General features: G+C 38.2%; 2 protein-coding genes across 2 annotated transcripts; one reads left to right on the top strand and one right to left on the bottom strand.

Annotated features, from left to right (window-relative positions):
- Positions 1–1,589: 1,589 nt before the first annotated feature.
- LOC108108516 (dual specificity protein phosphatase Mpk3) lies at positions 1,590–20,493 on the bottom strand. The gene is made up of 5 exons (XM_017216586.2): positions 19,366–20,493; positions 3,464–3,581; positions 2,972–3,179; positions 2,773–2,908; positions 1,590–2,625 (listed from the first exon to the last, which is right to left on the bottom strand). Exons 1-5 carry the CDS (start codon positions 19,766–19,768, stop codon positions 2,129–2,131), a joined length of 1,362 nt encoding a protein of 453 aa, XP_017072075.1. The 5' UTR covers positions 19,769–20,493; the 3' UTR covers positions 1,590–2,128.
- Positions 20,494–24,130: 3,637 nt separating this feature from the next.
- LOC108108401 lies at positions 24,131–25,442 on the top strand. The gene is made up of 4 exons (XM_017216454.1): positions 24,131–24,203; positions 24,847–24,998; positions 25,057–25,224; positions 25,287–25,442. The coding sequence occupies exons 1-4, from the start codon at positions 24,131–24,133 to the stop codon at positions 25,440–25,442; spliced, it is 549 nt and encodes a 182-aa protein (XP_017071943.1).
- The last annotated feature ends 776 nt before the right edge of the window (positions 25,443–26,218 follow it).

Raw genomic sequence — 26,218 nt, 5'->3', positions numbered from 1 at the left:
CAAACATTTCTTAATACATTTTCCATTATCTTAACTATTAACTGGCAAAACGTTCGAGACATAATTATTTACGGGTTTTCTTGGGACCTTGTTTAATCTTTGCGGTTTTTTTTTAAAAAATGTACCTTATGCCTTTAATAATTGTATTTATTTTTTATTTATTTCATACTGACTGAGGCTTTCAACATTAAATTGGCATTTTAAACGTGTTCAATGCTTAAGTTATTAAGTTCCCAGTTTTTTTGGCGCTTAGCTGGGAAAGCTCGTTCAAAATCGTAGGGTTTTCCTTTGCAAAATCTTAGGAGCTAGAGCAACTAGCTTAGCAAGCTTCCTTTTCAACAGGAACTTCTATCCGTATTTAGCTGCCCATTCAACTTCTGGTTGCTTTACAGTAAAATCTGTTTAAAGTGGACATGACTCTTGTATGGGGAACGTATTTTGATGTTTTTATTTTGGTTTTTTGTTTTATTTTTTTCAAAGCATACTAATATCGCACTCTTGCAACTTAATTCCTGAGCTTTAAAATTTAGAATATTCTGACAACTTGCACTTACCACATCAGCACATCACCCTCCCCGTCTCTATCAAATCGAATCAGTCGAGCTTTGGCTAGTAGCAACTCCTAGCCTTGGGCCAAAGAAAGTTGTTCACCATCGTATAAATCCAACTAACCAATCCGTTCTGGCTTATCAACCTTTGTTTTATATCAAATTCTGTATTAAATCTCTGCTTCCTTTCTACATTTACATATATATTGTTTTTATATTGCGCACAGCCTTATTTTTCCAAAAAAGTTTCTCGGATTATTTTAGTTTTTCTTGTGTAATCGTGTTTTTTTTCTATTACATTTAAACCATTCCTAAGATTTGGTTGGCTTTTCATTTATTTGTTTCTTGAAACGTCACCTGATAAAATTTTGTACCAACTTGGCTGACTGGAAAACAGCTGACACTCAACTTTATTCATATTACATAACAAATTAATCGCTTCGTTTATTTCCTTCTAGCTGTTCTCCAACTTTAACATTTGTAGAAAATAATTTGCCTTCTCCTACTACTGTCTCTAGACAAATTCTCAATCCATTCTAAAATCTTTTAACTTTAATGGTCTTATCCACTGTTTTTCTTTTTAAATTAGTTTTTAGACCACCCTTTAAAAAACCATAAAAAATGTTGCGCTTTTGGCAAGAGTTTTCTCTTTTTTGTGGTTATTTGTGTTGTGCAAATGTTTGTATTTTATTTTCATTGTTTTAGTGTTTTTTGTTTTCTTTTCAATTTTAAAAATTCTTCGATATTCGGGAGTTTAGAGTTTAGTTCACTTTACACTTATATGACTTGGCATTCGGTAATTAAGTGGTAGGTTTATATATTTATATTAGCGGCCTGTCGCTCCGCAACTAACAAAGTTTACATTTATAAACGATTTCGAGTTTTAGTAAAATTTAAAACTAAAAATAAAACTATATGCCTGGAAAAACTGTTTAAAGTTCAATTGTTTATTTCTGTTTCGGCATTTTCTCATATATATATATATATATATATATATATATTCTCTTGACTTGGCTTAGGAGTTAAATACAAACATGTACATTGCGTATATATAAATATATTTTATATATTTTAGTTTTGTAGTTGGTTTGCTTGTGTGGATAACATTGGATTTTGTTTGCTCTTTGCCTTAAAAATGTACTAAACATTAATTTATTTATGCGGTATTAATTAATATATGTACGTTGGGTATCTCCTCAAGACTTTGTACACTTTTTAAAGTTTGAATTAGTACCCCTATTTAATAAGCGGCTCATATGTATGGGTTTTTAGGGCTGTTTTATTTGTGTGTGTGAAAACCAAGTTAGGAAAGGCTTTGACCATTAGGCCGCCTCCTCATCTCCTTCTCCACCGGATTCGATGTTCCCCTCGGCCATTTCCTGATCGCGATGCTGCACCACCTCCACCACGGATACTGCCTCCGCAGTGGTCGTGGTCGATGTGGACGAACTGGTAGTGCTGGCCGGCGACATGTTATCCGGATTGACCGCCAGACAGATGGGCGGCGGCGATGTGGCGACGGCTGCTGCTAGGATCTCCTGACTTGGCGGCAGCACGAAACTCTTACCGCCCAGCTGTTCTCATTTGAGACCCGTGTCCGAGGACGGGGTCCAGCGGTCGAACTCGATGCCAGAGTCAGGCGAAACCCCAGTGGCCTTGGCCAAATGGGCTGCCATAAATCCTCCGGTTTGCATGCATTTACAGTCCGGCGCAATGCAATTGCAAGAGAACTTCGATCCGCGTCCGCAACGCGAGGTGACCACACTGGGCACATCGGACACGGAGCTGGAGGATGCTGGACCCAGTCCCAGACTCACACTAATGCCCATCATTCCGGACTCGTCCATCGCCTGTTCGTCACCGGGACTGAGACGCAGTTGGCTCTCGAAGGACTGCAGCTGCTGCATGAAGTGGAAGTTGGGCGACACATCCGGCTTCCGGTCCCGCACCATCATGAAGGCGTCGTTGAGACTCAGGCCCCGGGTGTGCATCAAGTAGGCGAGCGTCACGGTCACCGAGCGCGAAACCCCGGCCAGGCAGTGGACCAGCACCGCCGAGTTCGCAGACCGCGCTTCCTCTGTAAATTTGGGGGGAAAAACAGAGCATTAGCTATGAATTGACAAAACAGGATGATATCATAGGCCATAAAAACTGCAACTAAGTCAGTTCTTTATCATAGAACTTAAGATAAGATCTACTTCTTTACAAATATGAAAATCCTCACCTATAAACTGAATGGCATCTGGAAAATGCATGGCCAAATCCTGCGAATAATGATCGGTGATCGGAATCTGCAGATACTTGATGATGCCCGACTTCTCAAACTCATTTGGCAAATCTGGTGTCACATTCAGGACATACTAAAACAGGAAAATTAAAGCATTTAGTAATTAATTTAAATGGTTAAAGCGGTAAAGACCCACCTTAATATTGTACTTATGCAATGCATTTGAGTCGCAGCTGTGTGAGGCATTTCCGAGGAACAAAAGTCCCGGAATTATCTCCACGGGCGCCTCATTAAAATTATGATGATGATGGTGATGATGGTGGTGGCCGGTGCTCTCGCAATCCGACGACTCTGCCGAACTGCTGCACGCTGAATCGGAATGCGTTGTGGAAATGCGAAGGGATCTGTGGAAAGAAGACAGAGGTAAGTTTAAATGTCCACAAAAGAGGATTTTATAAGATGTTTTCTTTATGAATGAAATAGTGTTAGGGTTCCCGAACATATCTCAGAAAAAGATATTTCTCGGACATACCCGAGTATAACAAAGATTATTGGATGTCCAGTTTAGATCTGTGGCTGACCTCACCCTCACAAACATTTATTTCAACAGAGATTTCAGTTATCTTCTTTCAAGTTTGTGTTCCTTTTTATGCATGCTCTACTTTGATAATAAAGATGATCGACTTACCTAAGACCCATTAACTGATCGGTCTGTACATTGCGACTAGATTCCATTTCTTTGTTGTGCCCCTGGCTACCATCCTCGCACCATTCCGGAAATGCTTGGCGAAAACTGTTGAAGCCATCTGCAAGTTAGAAGAAAACAGAGAGGGGGAAACTTTAGAATGCTTTTTGAACTAAGCGTTAAAATCCTCCTGCTGGCTCTTTTGGCCAGCATGTCATTTGAGGCCACTGGAATTCGACGTTCGTTATGCTTGGCCAAGTGTAGCTTTTTGGTCTTTCGTCTTTGGTAAGGCAACACCTACTCACACGACATGTTGTTGCTATTAACCCAACCTAAGCCAAGTATGCGTGAAATTCTTGCAAGCGAATCATTCATAAAAAACAAGAGGGAAAGATGGAAAGACTAAGTGAAAAGGGCTGCTCGGCTGCCCGGACGTAATGGAGATCTTCTTTGACTCCAATTGGAAACGGAAGTGCGACTGGCCGTATCAACGGAAATGCTGTTTCTAAATTTAAAAGCTTGAGATTGGTATGGGAATTGTCATCAAAAAAGGCAAACGGCAACGGGCTGCTCATCAGCATAACGCAAAACGGAAGCTTACAATTTTCTACTTGCCGCATATTAAATGCAAAAAAGCAGCAAATTGAATGAAAAACAAAACGGAAGAGTTCACTTATTATCGTTCTATTGGCCCGACAACGGGTGGTATACGCACTCTACTCTACCTCCAACTCAATCTCCACTTTCTGCGGAACTTTAAAAATAGACCAAGATAGAGCCGCATTGAAAAGCAGGAAAAGCGAAAAGGGGGAGGGAGACTATTTTTGCAACGATTACGACGCGGCCATGGCCATGGATATCAATCCCCAGTATGACATAGCAAACTGCATTTGATAGCAATTTCCTCCTCAAACAAACTCTGGCCATCATCATTGGGTTCTGGGTTAGAAATGTCGGAAGAAATCGGGGGAATAAGCTTTTCATTTGTCATGGCTATTTAAAAGTTGTCTAAAATGGTAGCTCGCTGAAGTTTGAGGTATATAATTTAAAGTTTAGATGGTCACCCGGCAGTATTTCATCATTTATCATTGATACTAAAGCCATGAAGAGTGATTTTTGAGTGGACAGTTGCACACCCTATAAGTGCAATTTGAGTTTACACAGATATAAATATATTTGTATTATTATTAATTATTATTATAACCTTAACTACTAACACTTTTCAAACCCTCAATTACAGGTAACTTTCCCTATTGTAAACCCAACTGTCGTATATATTTATATCTGCCCATATGGCGATCGTTTCCCCTTCGTTTTCCACTTGTTCTGCCCTCATATGGGTCATAATCACACACACACACACACATATATGGGTGAGTGCTAGTATCTATATCTTTATAGTTTTTCTTTTTTATATTTTTTTGTCACGTTCTGTGTCACACTTGTGAGTGCTTTTGTGTTTAGATTGTTTCATTGATGAGTTCACACAAAACAAAGACAAAGAAAAGGCAAAATCACAAAAACAAACGCGAATAACAGTGGAAACGACCTTCAAAACGTTGAAAATGTAAACTTGAAAATAAAAAAACGCGTCAACAAATTGCTGAACTGAACAAAGCGTACACTAAATACAAACAAACAAAAAAAGCAGCTTTTGAGTATATTTCATATTTGTTAGAAAACCGGATTTTGGCAGCATCAGCATCAGCACACACACCAGGAATGAAAGCAACCACCAAAGAAGAAACCACCAAACCACCCACTGAACCACCGAACCACTAAGCCAGCAACCCACTTAAATCAGCTCATCAGCCTCGCCCCCACAGAGCTCCAAATTTGTTGATATTATTTATAATTTTTTAAGCTATTTCTATATGAAAAGGTAGACAAATTTTGGGGGTTTAAACGATTTGTTCCGCTCATTCATTGTTTTTTTTTTTTGGAGGGTATTAATATTTTTATTACTTTTTTTGTTCACTTAAAATCAACTCATCCACTTTGCCCCCACACTGCCAAACAAAATATTTAACAAGTTTTTAAACGATTTGTTACGCTTATTCATTGTTTTTCTTTCGGCTAATAATTTAGTATTTATTTTTTATTGTCCCAGTGCCCTCTCTTCAGTTTTGAGCTATTCGGTTATCTGGTTTCCTGTTAAAAAAATTAATATTAAATTTATCTCCCATGAACTTTATAAGTTTGTTTAATTTTATTGATGTTTTAAAGTCAATTTTTGATTCCTGCATAAATCAATAAACGGTTTTTCTGTCAAATACTCAACATAGCACATCAGTTGCTATAAAATAATATTTTCAAACAGCTTAAGTAGTATCCAAGTTAATAAGTTTTTAGAAATATTTGCCCTCTTCATTCATTAGCGTTTCTTATTTGTTTGTTTTTAATTATTGTATGTATAACCTTTTTCTACTATTTTCATTTTGCCAGCTTATCTGGCTGCCTGGCTGGTTTTGTTTATCGCCGTGTGTAAATATAAAAAATAACAACGGCCGCAAAAAAAAGGCAAAACGTGAGTTAAATAACTTTTAGCTCACTTCGCTGGGTTTCAACAGTGCCGCAGATACAACGAGCACTCAGATACGAGCGCGCACACCCACAACCGCAGCGCTATTCATTCACAGGTACCACTTCAGAGCCCCCTCCCGAAACCCCCCTTTCACCCCTTTTTATTTCATTTTATTATTTTTTTTCTTTTTGCTCCCAACGGATATGACGTAGGCGCGTTTCTCTACTTTTTGTCTCTCTATTTTGCCGCATGAAAACAGTTAGAGAAGTGTTTTTAAGAGGGGCAAAGGGAGAGTAGCCCTTGTATGGGTTTGCCATTCTGTGGGCGTTTTTCGAGTGTGTGCCTTGTTTAATTCATTTGCGGTTTCAGATGACGCAGATCCCTTAAGTGGAACACTGGATGCGATGGCGATGGCGATGCAGAGCCCCCGATACGCAACCAGACCCCAAAACCGAATCCATGTCCGAATCCCCAGCGAATCGAGACACGTTCGTCGGTTTTGGTTGGCCCATTGATGGATTCCGCGGAAACCCCAAGCCGGAAGTTGAACACATGCATGCAGCGGAAAACGGCACCCGGCGCACATTTCCATCCCCATATATCTATTTATAAGGCTCTGTTTACGTCGCTTTCGAAAGTTTTCCGTGGAATTTAGAAATGGATTTAAGAATTTTTTAGAGAAAATCAAAGGAAATGCGATGTGCTTGCCTTTGGATGTGGATAACTTTTGGAAGATATTTTCCTTTATTTGAGGTAAAACTTTTTATTTAAAAGAAACTGTAATCTATTATATAATAAACAGGATAAAAGGAAAAAAAATATACCAAAAATATTTCTTTACTAAGTAAAAATAGAGATTAAAATCCTTTTTGGCAGCTAGAATTCACATAAAAGTTGGAATATTTTACTTACTAAAAACAATCAAAGATTTTTTTTAAGTTTTTATACAACTTCAAAGTTAAATATTTAAAAATGATAATAATATAGATATATGCAATGTAATAATCTCGAACTTCATTTCCCAGTCAGAGCAATCTCGAAAATATTCCAAAACACAACACATGTTCCGGAGCTTAAACTGTTTGTATATTTTCCCAGCCTGTTTTCCGGAATCTAAAAGCTATTTAACTTTACATATTTCCCCATTATCTCAAACAGTTCCCGAGCCTAAAAATGCCTTTTTAATCACTCTCGGCGCATAAATTCTTCAGCCGCATTCCCTCCAATGTGGCTCCACTTTTTTTTGTTAGTTTTCAAATTGTTTGTCGTAGGGATTGGGATTGCCAGCCATTAGTCGTGCTGGGTGGAGTTTTTGAGTTGAGGAAATCGATATTACGCATACGCAATGTGTGCGGCGGTGGGTAAATGTTGTTTACTCGCACCCAGGTCGTTCGAATCTGGTGCTTTCTGGTCTGGCAAATGCATTCAGCCGGTCGTTGCACAATGCCAGATATTCAGATACTCGGCTACTATAAATATATAGTACCTATATACCGTTCATATATATTTTCAGGCAAACGCATGTGTGCTGGCTGGGTGGCAGAATGGGGAGTGCTGGCATGAATGAAAAACCAGACCACGAGACAACGCCTGCAGTTCAATGCTATTTGTCAATGAGTCAGTCCCATTTCGATTTCAACTGGAATGAGATATGAGGCATGAGGAATGAGGAACGGACCCGGAGGAACGAGCAACGGGCATCGAGCAACGAGGAAGAGCCGTAAAACACAACGGCAACCATAATGCGAGTCCCATTTGGGGCCCCCATATCCATTAGCCATATGCATATAGAGCATTTAGTATCTTCCATCGATGTGGGCGGGTGCGTGTGTTCTTCCCCCATCCAACGTGGCCCCAATTTTGTTTACATTTTTCCTCTTTCTTCCCAAAAAAAAATTCGAATTTTTTATGTCTTTCACTGAGGAAAAATTTAAGAATCTAGATTATTAGTATTCTATATCTTGCAGTTCTGATTTCTATAATAATAATATCCAGAAGGAATAAAAACTCGTTTTAATCATATCTTAAACAGTGAAAACTGAAGTTTAGGTTTCTCAACTAAACTATTACTTACTCTTTAAATTACGTTGAATTTCTATTTGGAACTTTATCTAATTTCCAAATTTCAAAAATAAAAACATTTTTCTTTGTGTTCCTTGCGCTTATACATGGAGCCGCATTTTTTCCAGCTTGGCATAAACAAAGTGCATAGGAAAAGTTGAAGAAAACATCAAAAAAAAAACTTGAGAAAAATATTAATGTCTGCCACTTCCGCCTGCGTTTATTTCGAAGAAGGAATCGTTGATTTACCAATCATTGCATTTTCCCGCCGACGAGAATAATTTCTTAATCAACTGCCGTTCGTTCGTGTTCCTCTTTTCTTGTTTTAGCCTGAAAGCGTTGACATTTTAACTACTTGTACTCGTGTTAAAGAACGGAAGTTGATTGATTACAACATGATTGATTGATGCGAGGAACGAGAGAGACACGGAAAGCGACTTGCAAATGTCAGACGTCCACGTTTACTTTGGCTGCACTTGGATTGCCCTTGGCCATTTCGTCGGAGGTAAAAAGCGGAAATTACGGCGGCGTTTGCATATGAGAACACCTCAAAGTTACCTGGCATTTAGCAGGTGAGCCGGGCATGGCAGGCCGGTGGATATTGAAGGGCACTCTCGAATTATTGATTCGGTGAAAGTTTCAAGATAATCAATCAAAAAGAGTCTGGCACTGCCTCGTGAAAGATAGATTACCATATTCACTTTGCTTAAGCTTTGAATATTTAATTAAAAACTTGCCTCCTTTTTTGGGTTATATTTACTTCTAATTAGTCAATGAATATGAATTCGGGCTATAAGAATGTTTCAATTATGATCCCAATCTATTGCCCATTAACTTTCAATCCCCTACATTCTTGCTTCACTGTACCTGGCCATTCAACTGGCTGTGGCACTTGACGTAACTGCCGAATCGGCTTAAAAAAATACTACAGAATACATATAAAATCCAGAGCTCAAGTCACAGTTGCTGATGAATTTAGCTACCGAGGCTGGTTGCTGCTGTTGCCGTTGCTGTGGGAGTCGCCCACACCGGCAACTTGCCTCTGAAAATCCCCCGCCCACGGCCATAAAACCAAAAATGAACGTAACAACTGCAACAAACAACACAAAATTCTAAATAAATGCCTCGCCCACAAGAAAATATTATTGTATGGAGTGAAAAAAAAATATGTATAAAAAAAAAGCGAAGGCAGACCTCTTAAAAATCAACAAAAATAAATATGTATGCGTAGCCTGGACGCAAACCTTGCCACACAGCTTTTTATGCTGCTGTTGCACCTGATGTACATATACTCTTACATATACCTATATACATAGCAAGTTTGGGATTGTGTGGGTGGAAAAGTGAAAGAGTTTTCTTTTATATAAGCCGCCTTCGAAACGAAAAACTACTTTTATGAATGAACCCACCCGTAATAACGAAAGCCAAAAGAGAGAAGGCGAAAAACGGAGGCAACCTAAGTGGCAACTTTGCACGCAACTATTTGCTCAACAACCCACGACAACATATTTGCATGGAAAATGAGCCAGACCCCGTAAGTAGTTAAAGTCCATTTTCATTCCATTTCATTCATTCATTCATGCATTCAATTAAGTTTTACGTTATTTTTTTCTAGACTCAATTTGCTGCAATTGAAGAGGGGATACTACGAAGAGCAAACCAAAGAGTGAGATTGGTTTCAACACGGAGAGAAATAATGTTTGATTTTAAAGTGGATAGAGACCTGAAAACTTCTTTCAATTTATTCATTATTATGGGTAATTCAATTTGTTTTAGAACGTATTCATTTTCTTTGGAGTGTTTGCAGTTGTAGTCTGAGAAGTATTACAGATATAAGGCCCTTATAGCTCACTATTACCCATTCTTATTTCTTCCAGTGCCTCCATCAAATAAGCGACATTATATTTTCTTTAGCTTTTCGCAGCCATTGTTGCCACTTCCGCATTGCAAGCAACAGGAGAATATAATGCCGCCGACATGATGGACTGAGCTTAGTCACCGCATCAGTTGCTCACTTAATCAGTTAGTCACTCGTTCAATACGGACTCACTCACTGTCTGAGTGGATAGTTAAATAAGCTAGTTAGGCATCCGTTCTACATCGCTGTACGGGCTAATAGCTAATAGTTGCAAATGAGACATGTGGGAAAAGAGGAGCCAAGGGAGGGGGCACGCTATGATTAGTGACGAAAGCTGAATGAACATCACAGGAATTTCGCTTGGGAAACGTCACTAATGAAAGGAGATTTACATATCTATGGAAGTACATAGTTGATATAGTTTTACCCTTACTGCCCTTTTACTGCCAGAGACACCAAAGAGATAATATTATTCGTTATACAGTACAAAATTGCAATTCTATTGAAGAAACAATTTGTATACCATATTAACACCCATTTGCCCAACTTCTAATTACTTGTTAAAGCTTTTCTCTTCCTCTCTGTTTGATGAGTTATTCAGCAATTAAACTTGCCTCTCTGCTAAACTGTTTGCCCAAGAACTCGAATCGTCTTCAAGTACTCCCCAGATGCACATACTCGTATATTCCCGCTTACATAATTTCCCTGCCCAGACACACACACAAATTTAACGCTTAGTCAACAATTGAACAGACTCAGTGAAAGCCTCACCTTGTGTTCCATAAATTTTTGGGGGACAACCATCTAATGACCCTCTAATGGGAGCGGGATGAGGAAGGGGTTCTGTGGGTTATTGCGGGTGCCGGGGATTACCTTTGGCATCCGTGCTCGGGTCGCTGGCAAAATGTCAAATTGCGTAAGCCAATCAATCAAAATGTAAATAAGCAAAAACCTAATTTTGGTCTAGGCACGCCCCGAAAATTTCCCAACCCCTCACAATCCTCTCTCCGTCCTGGCCAACTTCATCCCTTGGGGAGCTGTGGGCTATAAATAGCAGGAAGCCGCAGCTTTGGCAGCGAACCACTGCCCCCGGATCCATTTCGGGTCCTTATGCCACACTTTACAGAAAGTTTGTTACCAAGGAAATTGAATTTCAAACTTAAATTGTGGATAAATTTAAGGGAATTTAGAAATACTTTATATTTATAGTAATAAAAATGCTTTTTATCACTTCAAAATAAAGACCTATTTTCCTCAGTGCACACACAGATCCTTTTTTCTGGCTTCTGACTTCTGTGGATGCCGCATTATTAATTAATTATATAGTCGCTGTACTTGTTTGAAAATGGCAACAGACAATGTTGTCAGTGGTGGCGAAATTCGGCAACGTTGCGTGGGGAGAACTCGTATCTGGCAATGGAAAACCGAACCAATCCAGGATAATTGAAGTAAACCAGCGCTGTGTGTAACTGTGAGTGTGTGTCCTGCGAGTGCGTTTGTATTGGTTTCGGCTTTTTGGGACGAAGCTGTGCAAATGGGTCAAGTTTAATGTGCAGCTTCCTGTTGCTTCCTCTGCTGCTGCCTCTTCTTTTTGCGATGCTTTCCGTAATTGCAGGGGGATTAACTTTATTACTTTATTACACTGCCTTGGGCGATGCAACAAGTTGTGGCATAGATAAATATAGGAAATGGAGAGATGCTAAGATATTCAGGATTTCAATCAGAATTTAAAATGCTTTTTACGTAATAAAGTCAGCTTTTTCCTTTTTATAGTAGATTTTTTTTTTTAAATATGTGAAGTAATTATTAGAATAGAAGACTTGTACGATATATATAAAGACATAAACTCTCATTTACTTTTAAATTTACCAAAACCATAAAGGCACTTAAACATTTTTTCGAAACTCCACCCAAGAAAGTTGGACTGTATTTTCCGGTATTGATTTTTTCTTTGAAAGACAGCTTCAAGTTTGCATAATAATAAAAAAGTAAAACGCACTTTGGTCCAAGACTGGGTCCCCAATCCCCTTAGCCCCCGAAAACCCCCCACCACCCGCTGGGATGTCCGAAGCAAAGGCGACCCGCTGGGCGGACAAATAACAAAAGACAGCCACGACGACAGCAGCATTTGCACGGTAGCATTTATCCTACTACAAGCAACGTGCGTTGAATTTCATTTGGAATTGAAATGCAGAAAGCGCCAAAACGCAAAAAGGCATATAAGAAATGAAAACAGAATGTCGCGGGGGAGGTCCCAGGGATTTTATAAATATTGCATGTGCACCAGATGAATAGCAGCACAGTTAGGGTCGGCTAAGAGAGTCACAACAACACAAGAGAGTAAACTCGTATACACTATTATTATTTTACATGTCGAATATTTTTAAGCTTACTATACACATATATTTTTCATTATAACTATGCCTCCAAATTGAGCTGCAGCTTAAAGTTGCTTATAACTTATAGTTACTGTAGTCCAAATTGAAATGAAATCGAAAGCCTTTGTAGAATACTAAAATTGAAGAAAATTCCAAACTCTTCTCAAATTGCAAACGACATTCAATTCGCTTTCTTTTGTATTTTAATCTTACAAATAGGAAATGACCTCCAAAAGAGAGGTAGTGCTTCCCTTTCTTCAGCGCCTTCTTCCAGTTGGAGAAGTTTATTGCTTCTTCTAACAAGACCAAAAGTCCAATAAGAGAAGCAAGAAGGAAAGAATTGTCGAGGGGACAAGAATACTGCTGCAGTTACCGGTAGTGGGAGTGAGAGAGAAAGAAAACCCCACAGACATTGCGATTCAGAAAAGGAGGAAGGACGCAAAAACTGAGAAAGGTAAAGGCTGTGTAACGAATATAAAATGCTCTATTTAAATAACAAAATCAGTTTTAAAATTTAAATATTTCAACTGAGATATCTACTTATTAGATAATTCTGAAAGATCATTGAAAACATTTTCAATATAAGTAATATAATCATAAAATTGAATCCCCTTACATGAAAAATCACGAAGCCCGTATATCTCACTTGGCTTCGTTTTCAGCCTATTCCCATTCTTGTTGGTTCTTCTCCACCCTTTTTCGATTCTCCGACTGCCGTTTGTGGCTCGTTCTCTTCTCGTTTTGGAATCTGTTGCTAATTTGCACTTTGATGAAATGCGTTCATGCTGTTGATTCTTCTTCTGTTTCTTCTTTTTTCTCTGGGATGTTGTTGCTATTACTGTAGATTTATGCATGCAAGCGCATCGACTACAACTTTTAGCTCCATTTCATTTCATGATGCTCTCATCTCCTCTTTTTTTTTTGTGGCTTTCCTTTTTGCGCGACAGGCTGAAGTTGTTGTATTTTTTTTGTTCCTGCTTGCTAATTCCAAGAATATAACATTTTACGCGTCGTCCCCCGCCAAGAAATGAAGAAAAAAGAATTGAATGAAGGGAAGCGCGTCTCCTCCCTCATCCTCTTCCTCTTCTTCTTCTCCTTCTTTCACATTCTTCCATATTTGCAATGCGCCGTTGATTTTCTGTTTCCCATTCCATGAGAGCTCGTGTGAGTGTTTATGTTATATGCGCCCTGGAAACTTCCGTTGAACGTTGAGGTATGCAAGCCGCGAGAAGAGAGTAGGTGGAGAGTATGGGGTAAGTGGAGAAAGAGAGACAATACGCCCGCACAACTTTGACCGGAAGTCTTTGTTATTGCCTGTACTTTGTTGTTACCCTGATGTTTTCCCCGCAACTGCCAGCATTGGAATGTTGCAAACACAGTCTCATTCCACAAGGTCTCATTTGACAATATTTAATATTTAAATAAAGCATACCAACGCTTCACTGTAGTTAGGTTGCTAAAATGCTGAACAGCCTTCTGCGAGGCTTTCTTCGATGTGGGTCTCGCCGTTAGCCGCTAGTTTAGTTATCCATTTTCAACGCCTGTTTAATTACAATTACAGCCCACACAAACTTTGACCCAAATCTACTACTAGCGGCAAAAACAACATTTAAAATCTTTTAGCCGTAGGCTGCGAGTCAAAAGAGATCGACCAACTGTTTCCTCTCCCTTTTGCACACATTTACTATCCAACGCCCCGTTTCTCAAATGCTGCTCTTGTCTCCCTTGCTCCCTCTGTTCCACATCCTGCCTCTCTGTCGAACTGCCGCAAACTGTGATTACTTTATAAGATGCTGACGCCAACTCCAATTGGAAAGATGTCCGACTGTCTTTCGGCTCACTTTGCATGTGGGCATGCGACAAAACAAAAAAAAACGCAAAAAACAAGCCAACGAAGTACATTCGATAAGCACAGTGGACACTTGTCCCATATGATATGCAGTAATAAATTATTTTCACTCGCTATTCGCTTAAAGTTCATTATTTTGAAGTGATATTACGATAAATTTGTAGATTAAATTTTAAACGTTAATTCTTAAATCGACTAATTAACTAGTCCGTGATGAACGCTAATGGTAACTAACAAGTACAAATGTCCGAAAGCATCTTATTTTAATTTCATTTCTGAGTTTAAATTTAAAAATGGATTAGATTTATCAAATTAATACCAAGAGTAGTATAATTTTAATCTTCTCAGTGGAGAACACCTCTACTTAGCACATGATCTCCATGACCCATTCTAGCCCACTGTATCCGCAGACAAATTTGGCCCAACGGCGTTTTGGCACGTAGGTGGGCAACCGAGTAAACTGTCTTAGCCTCTCAGTTATTTTAGTGTCTTTTTTGTAGCTGGCTGTTGTGGCTGAGTTTTGTTTTTTTCGGTGAAGGCAGACCAGTTGGCAGTGTTGCCTCAATGGATCAGCAGAAGAGGGGAGGAGGTGCCAAAGGGGGTGAGAAAACTCAGAGGAGTAGGTGGCTTTTGGGAGAAACCGCCTTTGTGATGAGTTATCATGAAATCGTAATGAGAGGCGGTCCATTCGGCTGGCCTTGGGAGTGTGCCACGTGTTACCTAACTTTCTACAGTAGAACCTCAATATGTACAGCGTTATGAAAGTGTTAAACTACAAATAGAGATAGTAGTCACTGCTTGTTCAATACATTGTTGTCCCCCTGTACTTCGTGAATATTTGAATTGGCAAAGAGAAAATGCAGTGGAAAACATTTGGGAAAATCGTCGGGGCCCAAAAACAATATCAAAGCGGACCCGGCCAAAAACTAATAAACCAAACAAAAAGCGACAACAACGAATTCGTTAAAAACAGCAAATGAGGCAAACAACACTCCGAATCGGAGAGTCGAAGAAAAGCCAGTTGGGAAAAGCCTGTGGAAATGCAGGCGGCTCGACGCGAAGTGGTTTTTTATGGCGCATGCGCAGCAGCTCGAGTTCAATCTCTATAAAAGGGTCGGCTGCCAACAGAGCGGAGCTTTGTATCCGCCTGGCCATAAAAACATACGAAATAAGGCAGAAGACAGAAAATAAAGCAGACGAGTTCAAGTTCCCTCTCATCGCGCGGATCTCCCGGTTTCCCAGTTCCCCAGTCTCCGTCTCCAGAGAGAGATCCATGCATCGTTCATTGACTCCCTCGAAGAGAATCCACGATCACCGCGCTGGTTTGGAACTCTGCTAGATCTAATTGAATTAAATTCCGTCAACGGAAATGCTTAGTTTACGATACATAAGCTGCACTTTAAAGCAATGAGTCCGCATGTATGTTCAAGTGCAGATGCAGACGAAAAAATATATATCATAAATACAAATTTAGTAAGTTTTGTATTTTAGTTTTGCGTCCATCAACGATCAACGGACCTTGATTTCTCCTTTAACTTTTATTTAAGAATATCTTAAACTTAAACATAGCTCACGGCGAACTATTCTCATGACCTTAGCTGTGTAAGGGAGAACATATATACATTTCGCATTCTATCCTATATAGTTGGTGCCCCAGTTGGCCCCATCTTAATTGTTTTAATTCCGAGAAATGCATACAAAGTGGCATTTAATTAAAATGAATTTTACGTCGCCAGTTGAAGCTGAATCCATATCTGCCCGCGATGCATTATGCATTTTCCATGCTGCCGAGGGACTTAATAAAGTTTTCATCGTTGTCCTGAGCCTGAATCTGAAAAAATGAGACAGCTTCTGGCTTGGCGAAACAGAGAGAAAAAGAGACAGCATCAAAGGCTAACAAAGACCGCATAATTGCCTGGACTTGATTGAATTTCAAGGTTAATTAGTGACAAAGAGAGGGGAAAAACTTTATTGTACCCAAGAATTGGTAAGAACTTCTTGGCCAATTTTGCTCGGGCAGCTTAAGCTGATTACCGACGGTTGGTTGGCCTGCTGTTAGCCGGAGATTTTCTGTTGGCCAGAACTCAAAAAGGGATTAGACAGAGTGGCCATTAGGCAATGGCACATAAAGAGCTGTAATGGACATGCAACATGGTGTTGTATTCAAGGATTCTAAGGGAAAGATCCATAAGAAAATAATTTAAAATCTGAAGTCGAAAAGCTTTAAAAATGACAAAGAATCATGATGCCCACTGTTCTTCATATTGATAAAATGATGTCGATATTACTTTCACTGACAGACTTTGATTTTTTCCTTAACTATGTTACATTTTCTTTACTAAATATTTCTTAAACATATCATTATTTACATCCTCCTAGTGGCTTCCGCATTGTGCTTCCTTCCCGTGTTTTTTTTTTTTTGCAAACCTGCCCCAGTTCCGTTTGCTTTCCAGCCCAAACTTCCTGCCCCATTTCTAATCGTAACCACAACCAATAGCCATAGATATCCTCCAAGCACAAATAAATACTGGCATACCAATACAGAATATATATATATATATATATATATTTGTATATATGCCACAATTTCCTCCATACACAGCTGCTTTTTGTGCATTTGCATGGGCATACAAGCCCAACCCCAGTTCACGTGATAAGATAAGCCCGGCCAACGATTTCCACCGAAATGTGAAAATCATTTTAGGATTGCGGCAGAATTGTGAAATTGATTTAGAATTCGGTTATTCTTAAGGTACGACCGTGATTCACTTCACTATTTCCAGATCATTAAAAGCGAATCGTTAAAGCAATATTCGCATCTTGGCCAAATTGAGAAATTGGTTTTATTGGTATGTTTCGGGAAATGCAATAAAAGTCGGTGGCTCGTAAATGTTTCCATTCAAAATATTTCCCTCAGGTCGAAGAATTCATTTACCATTTCGTGATCATTAAGGAAAACGGCTGAACAAAGCGGCCACTTCAGCAGGCCGGAAAAACAATAGAATCCTTTAAAAGGTGACACTGGATTTTCACGCTGTTAACTCCTCCTTTTCCTATTCCTATTCCCATTTTCATTCGCATTTCGTTTTGTTCTTCTGGCAAATGTCAAGAGGTTCCTTTTTTTTTGGGTGTTTCCCTGGTATTGCCGGTCATAAAATTTTTCCGGGACCAATTCTCTTAATTACCTGAGCACAGGTAGTTACCTGAGCAGGATGCTCTCAGTTAGCTATCTCTTTCTGTGGCGTGTCATCTCCATTTCCCTTGCCTGACGTCATAGTTGAGAAGGAATCTTATGTTATGCTAATTTCTTGGTCTTTCAAGTTCTATATTTCTTTCGAAATGAAATCGGTAAACAAAGAAAAGTTACAGATGGAGCAGGAGGAGGAGGCTGGAAAGCCGGTCCATTTGTTGACGCTCTATTGTCAATTTGCGATATTAGCAGACGGACACACAAAAACGTTTGAATGGAAGAGCAGAACGTGCGTAAAGCTTTTTCAGGGGGTAAAAAGCAAAAAATATTGCTGGTTAGCTTGTAAGCGAGCGGAAATTGAAACGATAAAAATAAAAACGAAGCCATAGTCAGTCAGTCAAGTCAGATAATTATGTATATATTTTGACTATATAGCAGGCTTATATGTATAGCAGCAGCATATATGACAATTTATGTGGCTTTGAGTCATGGGAGCCTCGAGTCTGAAAAGCAATTGTGTCATTTTTCGGAATGACACAAATCTATGGGAAAACATGGAAGAATCATTTGGCCAACAATAGTGGGAAGACCTCAAAAGCTTCGACAGAATCGATGCTTATTTATGACTTCCTTAATCTCCGAACGTGTTTGTAAAACGCCAAATGATTTTTAAAGCACATTTATATTTAAATCGCCTTTTAATTGATATGGGGCAATCAAGGAGAGGCATTGTGTTTAAAAATAAAATGAATAATTGGAAAGGAATGCTGAGCATATTGGATATATATCCGCCGATATCGCTCACTTGGCATTATGTGCACGTTTTAATATTGATTGCCCTGCAATTGTGATAAAGGCAAATAATCAAACCATTGTATTAACATAAAGTTTCGTGACAAAAACGAAGAGAAAATTAAAGAACATTTTATATTTTCAGATGCGTAGGGTTACGGTTTCTAAATAGGTTGCATTATTAATATATTAGGTATATTTCTCTCTAACAAAATAAAGCAATAATCACAAGCAACCATGAGTTTTAGCGATTATAATTTTCCATCAATCAAAATCAAACAAAATCGTGTCAACCGAAAACAAGTTCAGGAAGGTGAAATCAATCTAGTATAGACTTCTCTACAGAACAAAAACTCAACAAGATCAGACGACAGACTAAAAATATAAATCTAATCTGGCGCTAGCCTTATCAGCTCTACGAATTACATTATTCATTCCTACCCGTCTTTTTTTGCATTTCTCATTTTGGCCCCTCCCCCCGGCACGTAGTTCCGCAAAAAAAGAAAATTATAAAAAAAATCCAAGCAAATGTTTATTTATGGCATAGCTTGCTTGTATTAATTATATTCTTTCGACTTTGTTTTGTTTTGGTTTTCGGGCTAAAAATTCCGCAAACAACATTGGGAAAGTAAAAATAAATAAATTATGATATTGTTAGGCCTAGGATAGAGGAATGTGCGCGGCTGATTTATGGTCGGTGTTGGCAAGTATCAGGTATTTTAAGAATCTGATACCACAATGATGATCAACAAATATAGAATTCTTTGGGGCTTACTGGCACCATTTAAACAAGTGGCAATTTCCAATTAAAATTAACAATTTTCACAAAAGTTTATATAGAAGTTATGAATTTATTTAACATGCCAGGCTGTCATAACCATTTCAATGTTTTTGAAGAGGTTTAAAGTGACTTTTAATCATTTGGCTTTAAATTATGATTTCATCTGTTTTATTTTCATGTTAGAATTTGGGTTTTCAGCTAATAATCTTTAATTCTTACAAACTTTTGTGTTCTTATAATAATAGTAAGCTAAAACACCTATGAATAAATTCCATAAAGTTCGTTATAAATTGATAGAACTAGGTTCAAATGGATGGGATTTGTAATCTTGAATGTTATCGATAAAACAACCGTTTGTATTTTTATAAAAGTTAATGTCTAGTTCCTGTCGCGTAACTACCTGATTGCTTTACAAACTTTTCAAATCCAGTTTTTCTTTTTGAATAATTTTAATCACATTAAGATGACTTACCTTGTAGGGCAACCACTCGGCAGCCGTCCTGCTTAAGTCGACGGTGCAGGATGCTGATGATAGAGTCCATGGCGACGGTAAACGGCCCGGCTCCTGCGATTTCCTGATGCTGGCCGGGCACGCCCTCGCCATTGTAGAGGATGAACCAGCAGAGCTTGTAGCCCGTTTGGATACGTTCCTTGAGCTCTGGTGACTTGATCGTGGAGGCCAAGTCAATTTTTCCAAGTGCCAAACGCCGCAGGACGATACTGGGGATGCAGAGATTGACGGCGCCCCGGATATGGGATTCACTGTACTCATGAGAGCCACGACAGTCTAGAAGAATAAGCTCCTTGGAGTCAAGGGATCGCAGCTGCGATTGCAGCCACTCCTTGTTGCAACTCTCCTGCTCTGTTTCAGGCATTTTGAAGAATTCTCAAAATCACTCGAAGATTGGAAGAATTCGAAGTACAACTTTTCCCGTTTTCCTCTTCTCTCTGCTTTACGCGTTTGTTTTTCTTTTTTCTTTTTCGTTACAACAAAGTTTACATCATCTTTCTTCTTCTGCTTCGCGCTGCTTCTCTTCTTCTTTCTTAGTTATGCGTTGGTATTGGTATTTGTTGCTGTTGCACACACACACGCACACTCTCAAACGAAAATCTTCGAAATCTAAAGGGAATTTTCTCGTTTTTCCTTGATTTGTGAAAACTGTAACTTGCACTGTTTTGGTTTTTTGGCTTTCCGATTTTCTCGCTTGCTGTTTTTTGTTTCTTTGCACTCCGAAATTCGTTTCTTTTTTCCTTTTGTTGTATGTACACACGCACACAAGAGCGCGCCAAATCACAACCGTGTGTGTTTCGTGTGTGAGTGGTTTTGTATTTTTTTTGTAGGTGTGCTCCACTGAAACAACAACAACAACCGTTCCGAATCGAATGAAAAAAACGTGCGGTGAACGGAGAGAGAAACCTGTCGCCGAGCAATTAAAAACATCCGAAAATCGTTGAATACTTCCCCAAACAAATAGGTTTCTACTGGGTTATTACTTTGTGCCTATCAAATATCCATATTTTGTGTTGATGTTTTTTTTTTTTTTTGAATGGAAAGCGAGCACAGCGCGGGTGAATATTTATCGGGCAATAACAAAAAACGCGCTTCGCGGGTTGCTTAAATAGACTCTGCGCTCTCCAAACACACTTGCACTTGCTCTCACGCTCTCACGCTCTCTCGCTCTTTCTCTCTCTCTACCTCTCTGCCTCTCCAATTATTCATCGGAATTTAAAGAGCAAAAAACTAAGTAACAACAATGCTTTTATTTTCTGTTAAAAAAACACAATATTATTATCTCATTTAAAATAAATAAATATATTTTTAAATAAATTTTAAATATAACAGCTTCGGAAAGATTCCGAAACAAGTACTTACCAGCTCACCCATACACATTCAAAGGTAGAACGCACCCGCACACACAGGTACATTAAAGAGAGCCAGAGAGGAGAGTAAAGTTCTCTCTCTAAATCTCCAAAAGGTGAACAAGAGTCAGTGCACAGCCGACCCACTAGGAAATTTTCTTGGTGGAGTTATGGGATAAAATAGAATTTTCTTATAATTGGCATATACAATTAACCCAGTTTTCAAAAACGAAATTTATAAAAAAAAGTATATGAAATTATTTACCTGTAAATTAAAAAAAATAAAAATCGCAATTACCGAACATGATATTAATTTTACCAATAATTTAAAATTAAATGATTTAGTTAAAAAATATCTAATTATGCAGTAATCAAATCTTTTTTTAATATGTTTTGTGCTGAAGGATTTATTTAAAAAATCTTAATGTTTATTAGTATTTATTAATGTTATTTGCTAACAGAAACATGTCTAAGTAATTCCCATTATTTCGCAATTCTTAGTTTTCAGGTCCGTTAAAATATTTATTTGCTATGTATGTAGTTTGCTAAATATTAACTATTAACACTGTAATATAAGGAAAGAAAATTTTTCATATATTTTAAATTAACAATTTTCTATATAACTGCATTTGCAGTCACGAGGAGTCACAGTCACAGTAGCATTAGCTAACCAGTTTCTAGTAAATTATGAAGAAAATACAGGCAAATTTTTAATAGTGAGCTTAAATTAAAAAAAATGTTTTTCGTTTTTAACAATTACTTACTTGCCTGAATGAAGACCTTAATAATTTTTATCATATTTGTTGCACTTTTAATATAAAAATAAATTATTCCCAACTGGGCTCGTATCTCGATTTTCTCACCTGCCTTTAGCCAACTCTCTCTCTCTCTTCAACATTGGTACTTTGACTATTTCTCCAAGATGCATACGCTCACAAAGTTTTGTGTAAAGTTCATTGATATTTTTGTGCAGTGGTGTGCGTGTGGAAAGTAAAATGTATGGGTTTGTGTTGATTCATTGAAATCGCCAGCCAAACTAGCTCTCTTTCTCTCGTTCTCTAACTCCCTCCTCCCACTTCCATTTCCTCCCTCTCGCTTGCACCTACTTTATTGTTACTCTCTTTTGAGCAGTTAATATATTACTCCATTTGCGGGCAAAAGTTAATGGACCACTAAGTTAGAGCGATAAGGAATTATGGAAGCCAGAAGAATCGGAATCATCAATGAAGTTGCTGTGTTTTGTGCATGGAAAGCTCCTGCAAAAATTCTCGCCAAAGCTACCGTTATTTTGGAGACTCCATGAAATGTTTAATTTTATAACCATGACCCTGATATTTACACCCAAAAAGAAGGCCCTCACACAAGGATATTTGTATATATGTATATGTATATACTGAAATCGCATGGAAGGACAATTTCAAGGATATGCGGCGCGTGCAAAAATTTCTCCACAAACAACAAAACTCTCTGCTGCGCCTGCGTTGCATCAGCTGTATATAGAAACACAAATACCTACATCAAATATACCGTTAGGTAAAGACCCAGCACAACGTGCTTTTATATACACAAGCTGTCCACTTTCAAGCTAAATTTTCATGAATGAAAGTCCCACGCAGCAGCGAAAACCGTTGGAGAAATAAAGAAAGAAAGGCGAACAGCGACGGAGATAGGCAGAGTGCAAAAGGGACGGCCATACGAAATCTATGCTTAGCCCACGCACTTTTCGCTGCTCACTTTCGGCTTTGGGCAAGGTTGCGACTGGGACGCGGCTCCTCAGATTCCGGGGGCGTAATTCCCCAGGACTATACTTCTCTGTTGGCCCTGGCGCGTGGGAGGCTAAGAGCTCGTCTGCAGTGAGACGTCAACTGGGAAAAATCTAATACTAGTTTTTTGAGTACCCTTTACATTTTATGCATAGGTGGTAAAACAATTTGCTATTTTCGGTAATTTAAAAATGCCAGAACATTTTCTGAGTGTTTTTAAATTTATATAGTATAAAATAAATATAAATAAATAAATATATATAATTATTATCTTCAAATAATATTTACTAATGCGGGGTGGAGTGCAGTCTAATGTTTACAAATAAGTCCTTAAAAACCCTAATAAAAAACTATACATTTTTTTAGCTTACATAATTATTCTATATTAAAAATCGTCTGAACTAAGAAGCGTAGTTTTTCTAAATTAATTTCTCTCAGTGTCGCATTCAAGTACGTAGGAATTCGAAGTAAGCACCTGGATAGCTTACTTCAAAAGGCTGCTCAATTGCACGTCCCGTGGGTCTCGGGGGCTGGCCTTGGCATTACATATATTTCTGCCAGTGTAGAGTCCAAGGTCAGTCCTTGGGGCTCCATTTCTCGGTGGCACAAGTTCAAAGTCTAAAAGGGAATACCCAACCCGTTTCTCTAGCTCAATGAATCACTTGGCGCATTATCAGTATTATCGCAGTGAACTTAAATGGAAACTCAAGAACTCAATTAAATTTCTTGCACCTCACGATTGGTATTTCAAAAAATCACAGGTGACTTGATTATCAATCCAATCGCCTAATCAATATAAAGATGATGACGCCCGCACGAGAGTTTAGATATAGTCTTTAGACTATATACACTTATTCATGGCCAATTCTGAATTGGATGATTCTTAACAAAAGGGGAAATTCTGGGAAAATGGGTAAAAATGGATCATCGTGATTTGCCATATGGGAACTTACATACATATATCGGTTCTACTGAAAAACTTATGTATACAATATTTATTCATGATATTATTATATGTGCTTTTCCACTTTTTATATTCCATTTATCACAGTTTTATTCATGATATAGGTTAATGGCAAGAATTTTTCCATTAATTTCTTATGACCTATCAAGGGAATTATATATTTATGTTATCAGCAAATGCATTATAAACCATTAATTGCGTATAATTCTTTAACTGTTATTCATATTTTCTCTACTGACCTAACCCAAAAATCTCATTCGATTTTAAGATATATTTTATTAAGTAAACCAGACAAAGAACTTCAAAGCTGTGTTACACTGAGCGAGCTCTTAGGTACTACATTTTAATACAAATTAGTATATGTACTTATTCTTTAACCCACTAGTAGTCAATATAATTCTCCCACACTACTTCTGCATTCTGCTTTACTGACCTAAAACAACTGAAATGGGATTAAGAATTGGCGCGTCCGCTTATCTCTCATTCATATTTCCGTTCCGCCTGATCAGACATACTTCTCGTACACTCACACACTTGCCGGCACTGGTATTTGGGTATTGGACCAGCCCACATCTCGGTGTCCAGCCCCCAGAGATCCGTTCCGAGAGATCTCTGTGAATCACTCGTCCATATGAGCACATGAGCAGCGGATGTCGGTGGGCGCCACGGGTCTCGAGAATCAACAATCGACTTTCGACAATTCACAAGCGACGATCGATGTGCGTATGACGTTTGACCAGACCAAAGAGTCTGATATATCTCACAGATTCCCAAATATATCTTCTCGTGCGCCTTTTCCTTCATAATATTTCCACTTCAAGGCACTCCAATGACGTTGTTCCAGACAAGTGTTGTCCGAAATTAATAGCCAAAACTGTATTTAAGGTTTATTCACTTAAATTTAATGTGTTTTTGAATAGGTATCTATTTTATTTGTATCATTGCTAATCCTATATAGGAATCCTCTTTTAAAGATCACATTCATTGAATAAAATAAATTTTAAGCTTTTACAGACATTCCAAATTAAAACATGATATATTTTCAAATATTACGCAATTTGTGAATAATTTAAATGTATAGCTAAAAAAATATAATGTAAAAGCTAAAAAATATAATGATACTATATATATAAACGGTCCTATTCGAATAAGTACATAAAATTATTCAATAACACTTAATATTTTCCGCTTATTATTCATTTTTTCGGTAAATTAAACTCAAATTTCTTTAGAATTGAATAGGTACGTAATACCATGTTTGGTAGAGGTGAAGCCTCAGTTTAAAGTGTGACTATGAAGTCGATATTCGGAATGTTGGGAAACACAGCCTTATTTTTTATTGCATTAACTTTAATCACCAACTCAGAATCTCTTTTCAAAGTTACCAATATAAAATGCGAGTGTTACGATAGAAGTTTTTGCGACTTTTCGCAGTGCGAATTAAAGGTTTTGGGTCGTGGAGAAGTGGGAGTATTCATTCATGCCAAGATGCATCAGCTACCATTGAAGAAAGTGCTTGTACGATTCTTTCCAGTTCCAATACGAAGCTATTACTTTACTAATATTTCCATTTCAGTTAAATCTAAGTCTATTTAGAAAATTCAGTGGATATCGGCCCTTCATGTACAATGTCACTGTAGATTTCTGTGATTACATCCGAAATCCGAAAAGATTTCCTTGGTTTGGCATAGTACACGACGCAATGGTCAACTTTACTAATGCGAATCACAGTTGTCCTTATAATGTGGGTATTCTGCTCTCTATTTTTACAGAAGTTAATGTATCTTTTGTATTTTCCACCTTCAGCATGATATTATCGTATCAAAAATGGTCTTAAGTGATAAAATGCTGGAGAAGACCCCTTTTCCAACAGGATCGTATATGTTCCAACTTATTGCTGGCAATCCCAAATGGCAGGGCATTACACAAATTATGACAGATGTTGTTGAAGTTGAGAGATAAATATTGATGTAAAACAAGAGGAAACGCTATAGTCGAGTGCCGCGACCATAAGATACCCGTTACTGTTTTACAAAATTTTAAAATATTATTTTGCTAGTGGAAATTCACAAGGCGCCACCTATTTTCAGAGGAAGTATGTTGAGTATGCTTATAGTGACGTCACTGCCCATGTGAGGCCTTATAACCTTAATTTCTTCATAAATAGCGAAATAATGTTCCGATTTGAAAAATCTTTGGTAAATCGATAGATATTAACAAAAATAAGTTATACAAGGTCAAACAAAGGCATTCATAATAATATTATAGACGCCACAGTTTTCCGCGGTTTGTGGGCGTCAGAGTAGGCGTGGCCGGATGCAAGTTCATGGAAAGTTGCAAAGGCATCTCCTAAATACGTGATCCTAAACAAAAGTATGTAGCTCTTATAGTTTTTGAGATTTTTGCATTTTTGGTTGTTCAGGTTTTGTGGGCGTTAGAGTGGGCGTGGCTTGATCGAAAAAAAACAATTCGCATTGGGAGCATAATAGAAACCTACATGCTGAATCCGAACTTTCTATCTTTTATAGTTACCGAGATATCAGCTTTTCTAGAAAATCCGAAAACCGTCTTTTGAGCCTTGTGGGCGTATGGGTGGGTGTGGCCGGATAGTAGTACCACTATAAGATGCGCTGCCAATTAAAGATTATAATTTTTGAATTTCAATTTTCTAACTGCAATAGTTCCTGAGATTTCAGCACTTTTAGTTTTTGGCGATTTGTGGGCGTTAGAGTGGGCGT

This window comes from Drosophila eugracilis, unplaced genomic scaffold (assembly GCF_018153835.1).
Source record: "Drosophila eugracilis isolate 14026-0451.02 unplaced genomic scaffold, ASM1815383v1 contig_2154, whole genome shotgun sequence".
Classification (NCBI taxonomy): Eukaryota; Metazoa; Arthropoda; class Insecta; order Diptera; family Drosophilidae; genus Drosophila; species Drosophila eugracilis.
This window is presented reverse-complemented; position numbering and strand designations above follow the sequence as displayed.

What these genes read in the sequence shown, in the direction of transcription:
- LOC108108516 (XM_017216586.2), bottom strand. Translation starts at nt 19,768, where the DNA reads ATGCCTGAAACAGAGCAGGAGAGTTGCAACAAGGAGTGGCTGCAATCG. An exon ending in GATCAGTTAATGGGTCTTAG is followed by an intron (nt 3,180 to 3,463) that starts GTAAGTCGATCA and finishes TTCTTTCCACAG; the next exon opens with ATCCCTTCGCATTTCCACAA. An exon ending in TGCATAAGTACAATATTAAG is followed by an intron (nt 2,909 to 2,971) that starts GTGGGTCTTTAC and finishes TTCCTGTTTTAG; the next exon opens with TATGTCCTGAATGTGACACC.
- LOC108108401 (XM_017216454.1), top strand. Translation starts at nt 24,131, where the DNA reads ATGTCGGTGGGCGCCACGGGTCTCGAGAATCAACAATCGACTTTCGAC. An exon ending in ACAAGCGACGATCGATGTGC is followed by an intron (nt 24,204 to 24,846) that starts GTATGACGTTTG and finishes TCACCAACTCAG; the next exon opens with AATCTCTTTTCAAAGTTACC. An exon ending in ATCACAGTTGTCCTTATAAT is followed by an intron (nt 25,225 to 25,286) that starts GTGGGTATTCTG and finishes TTCCACCTTCAG; the next exon opens with CATGATATTATCGTATCAAA.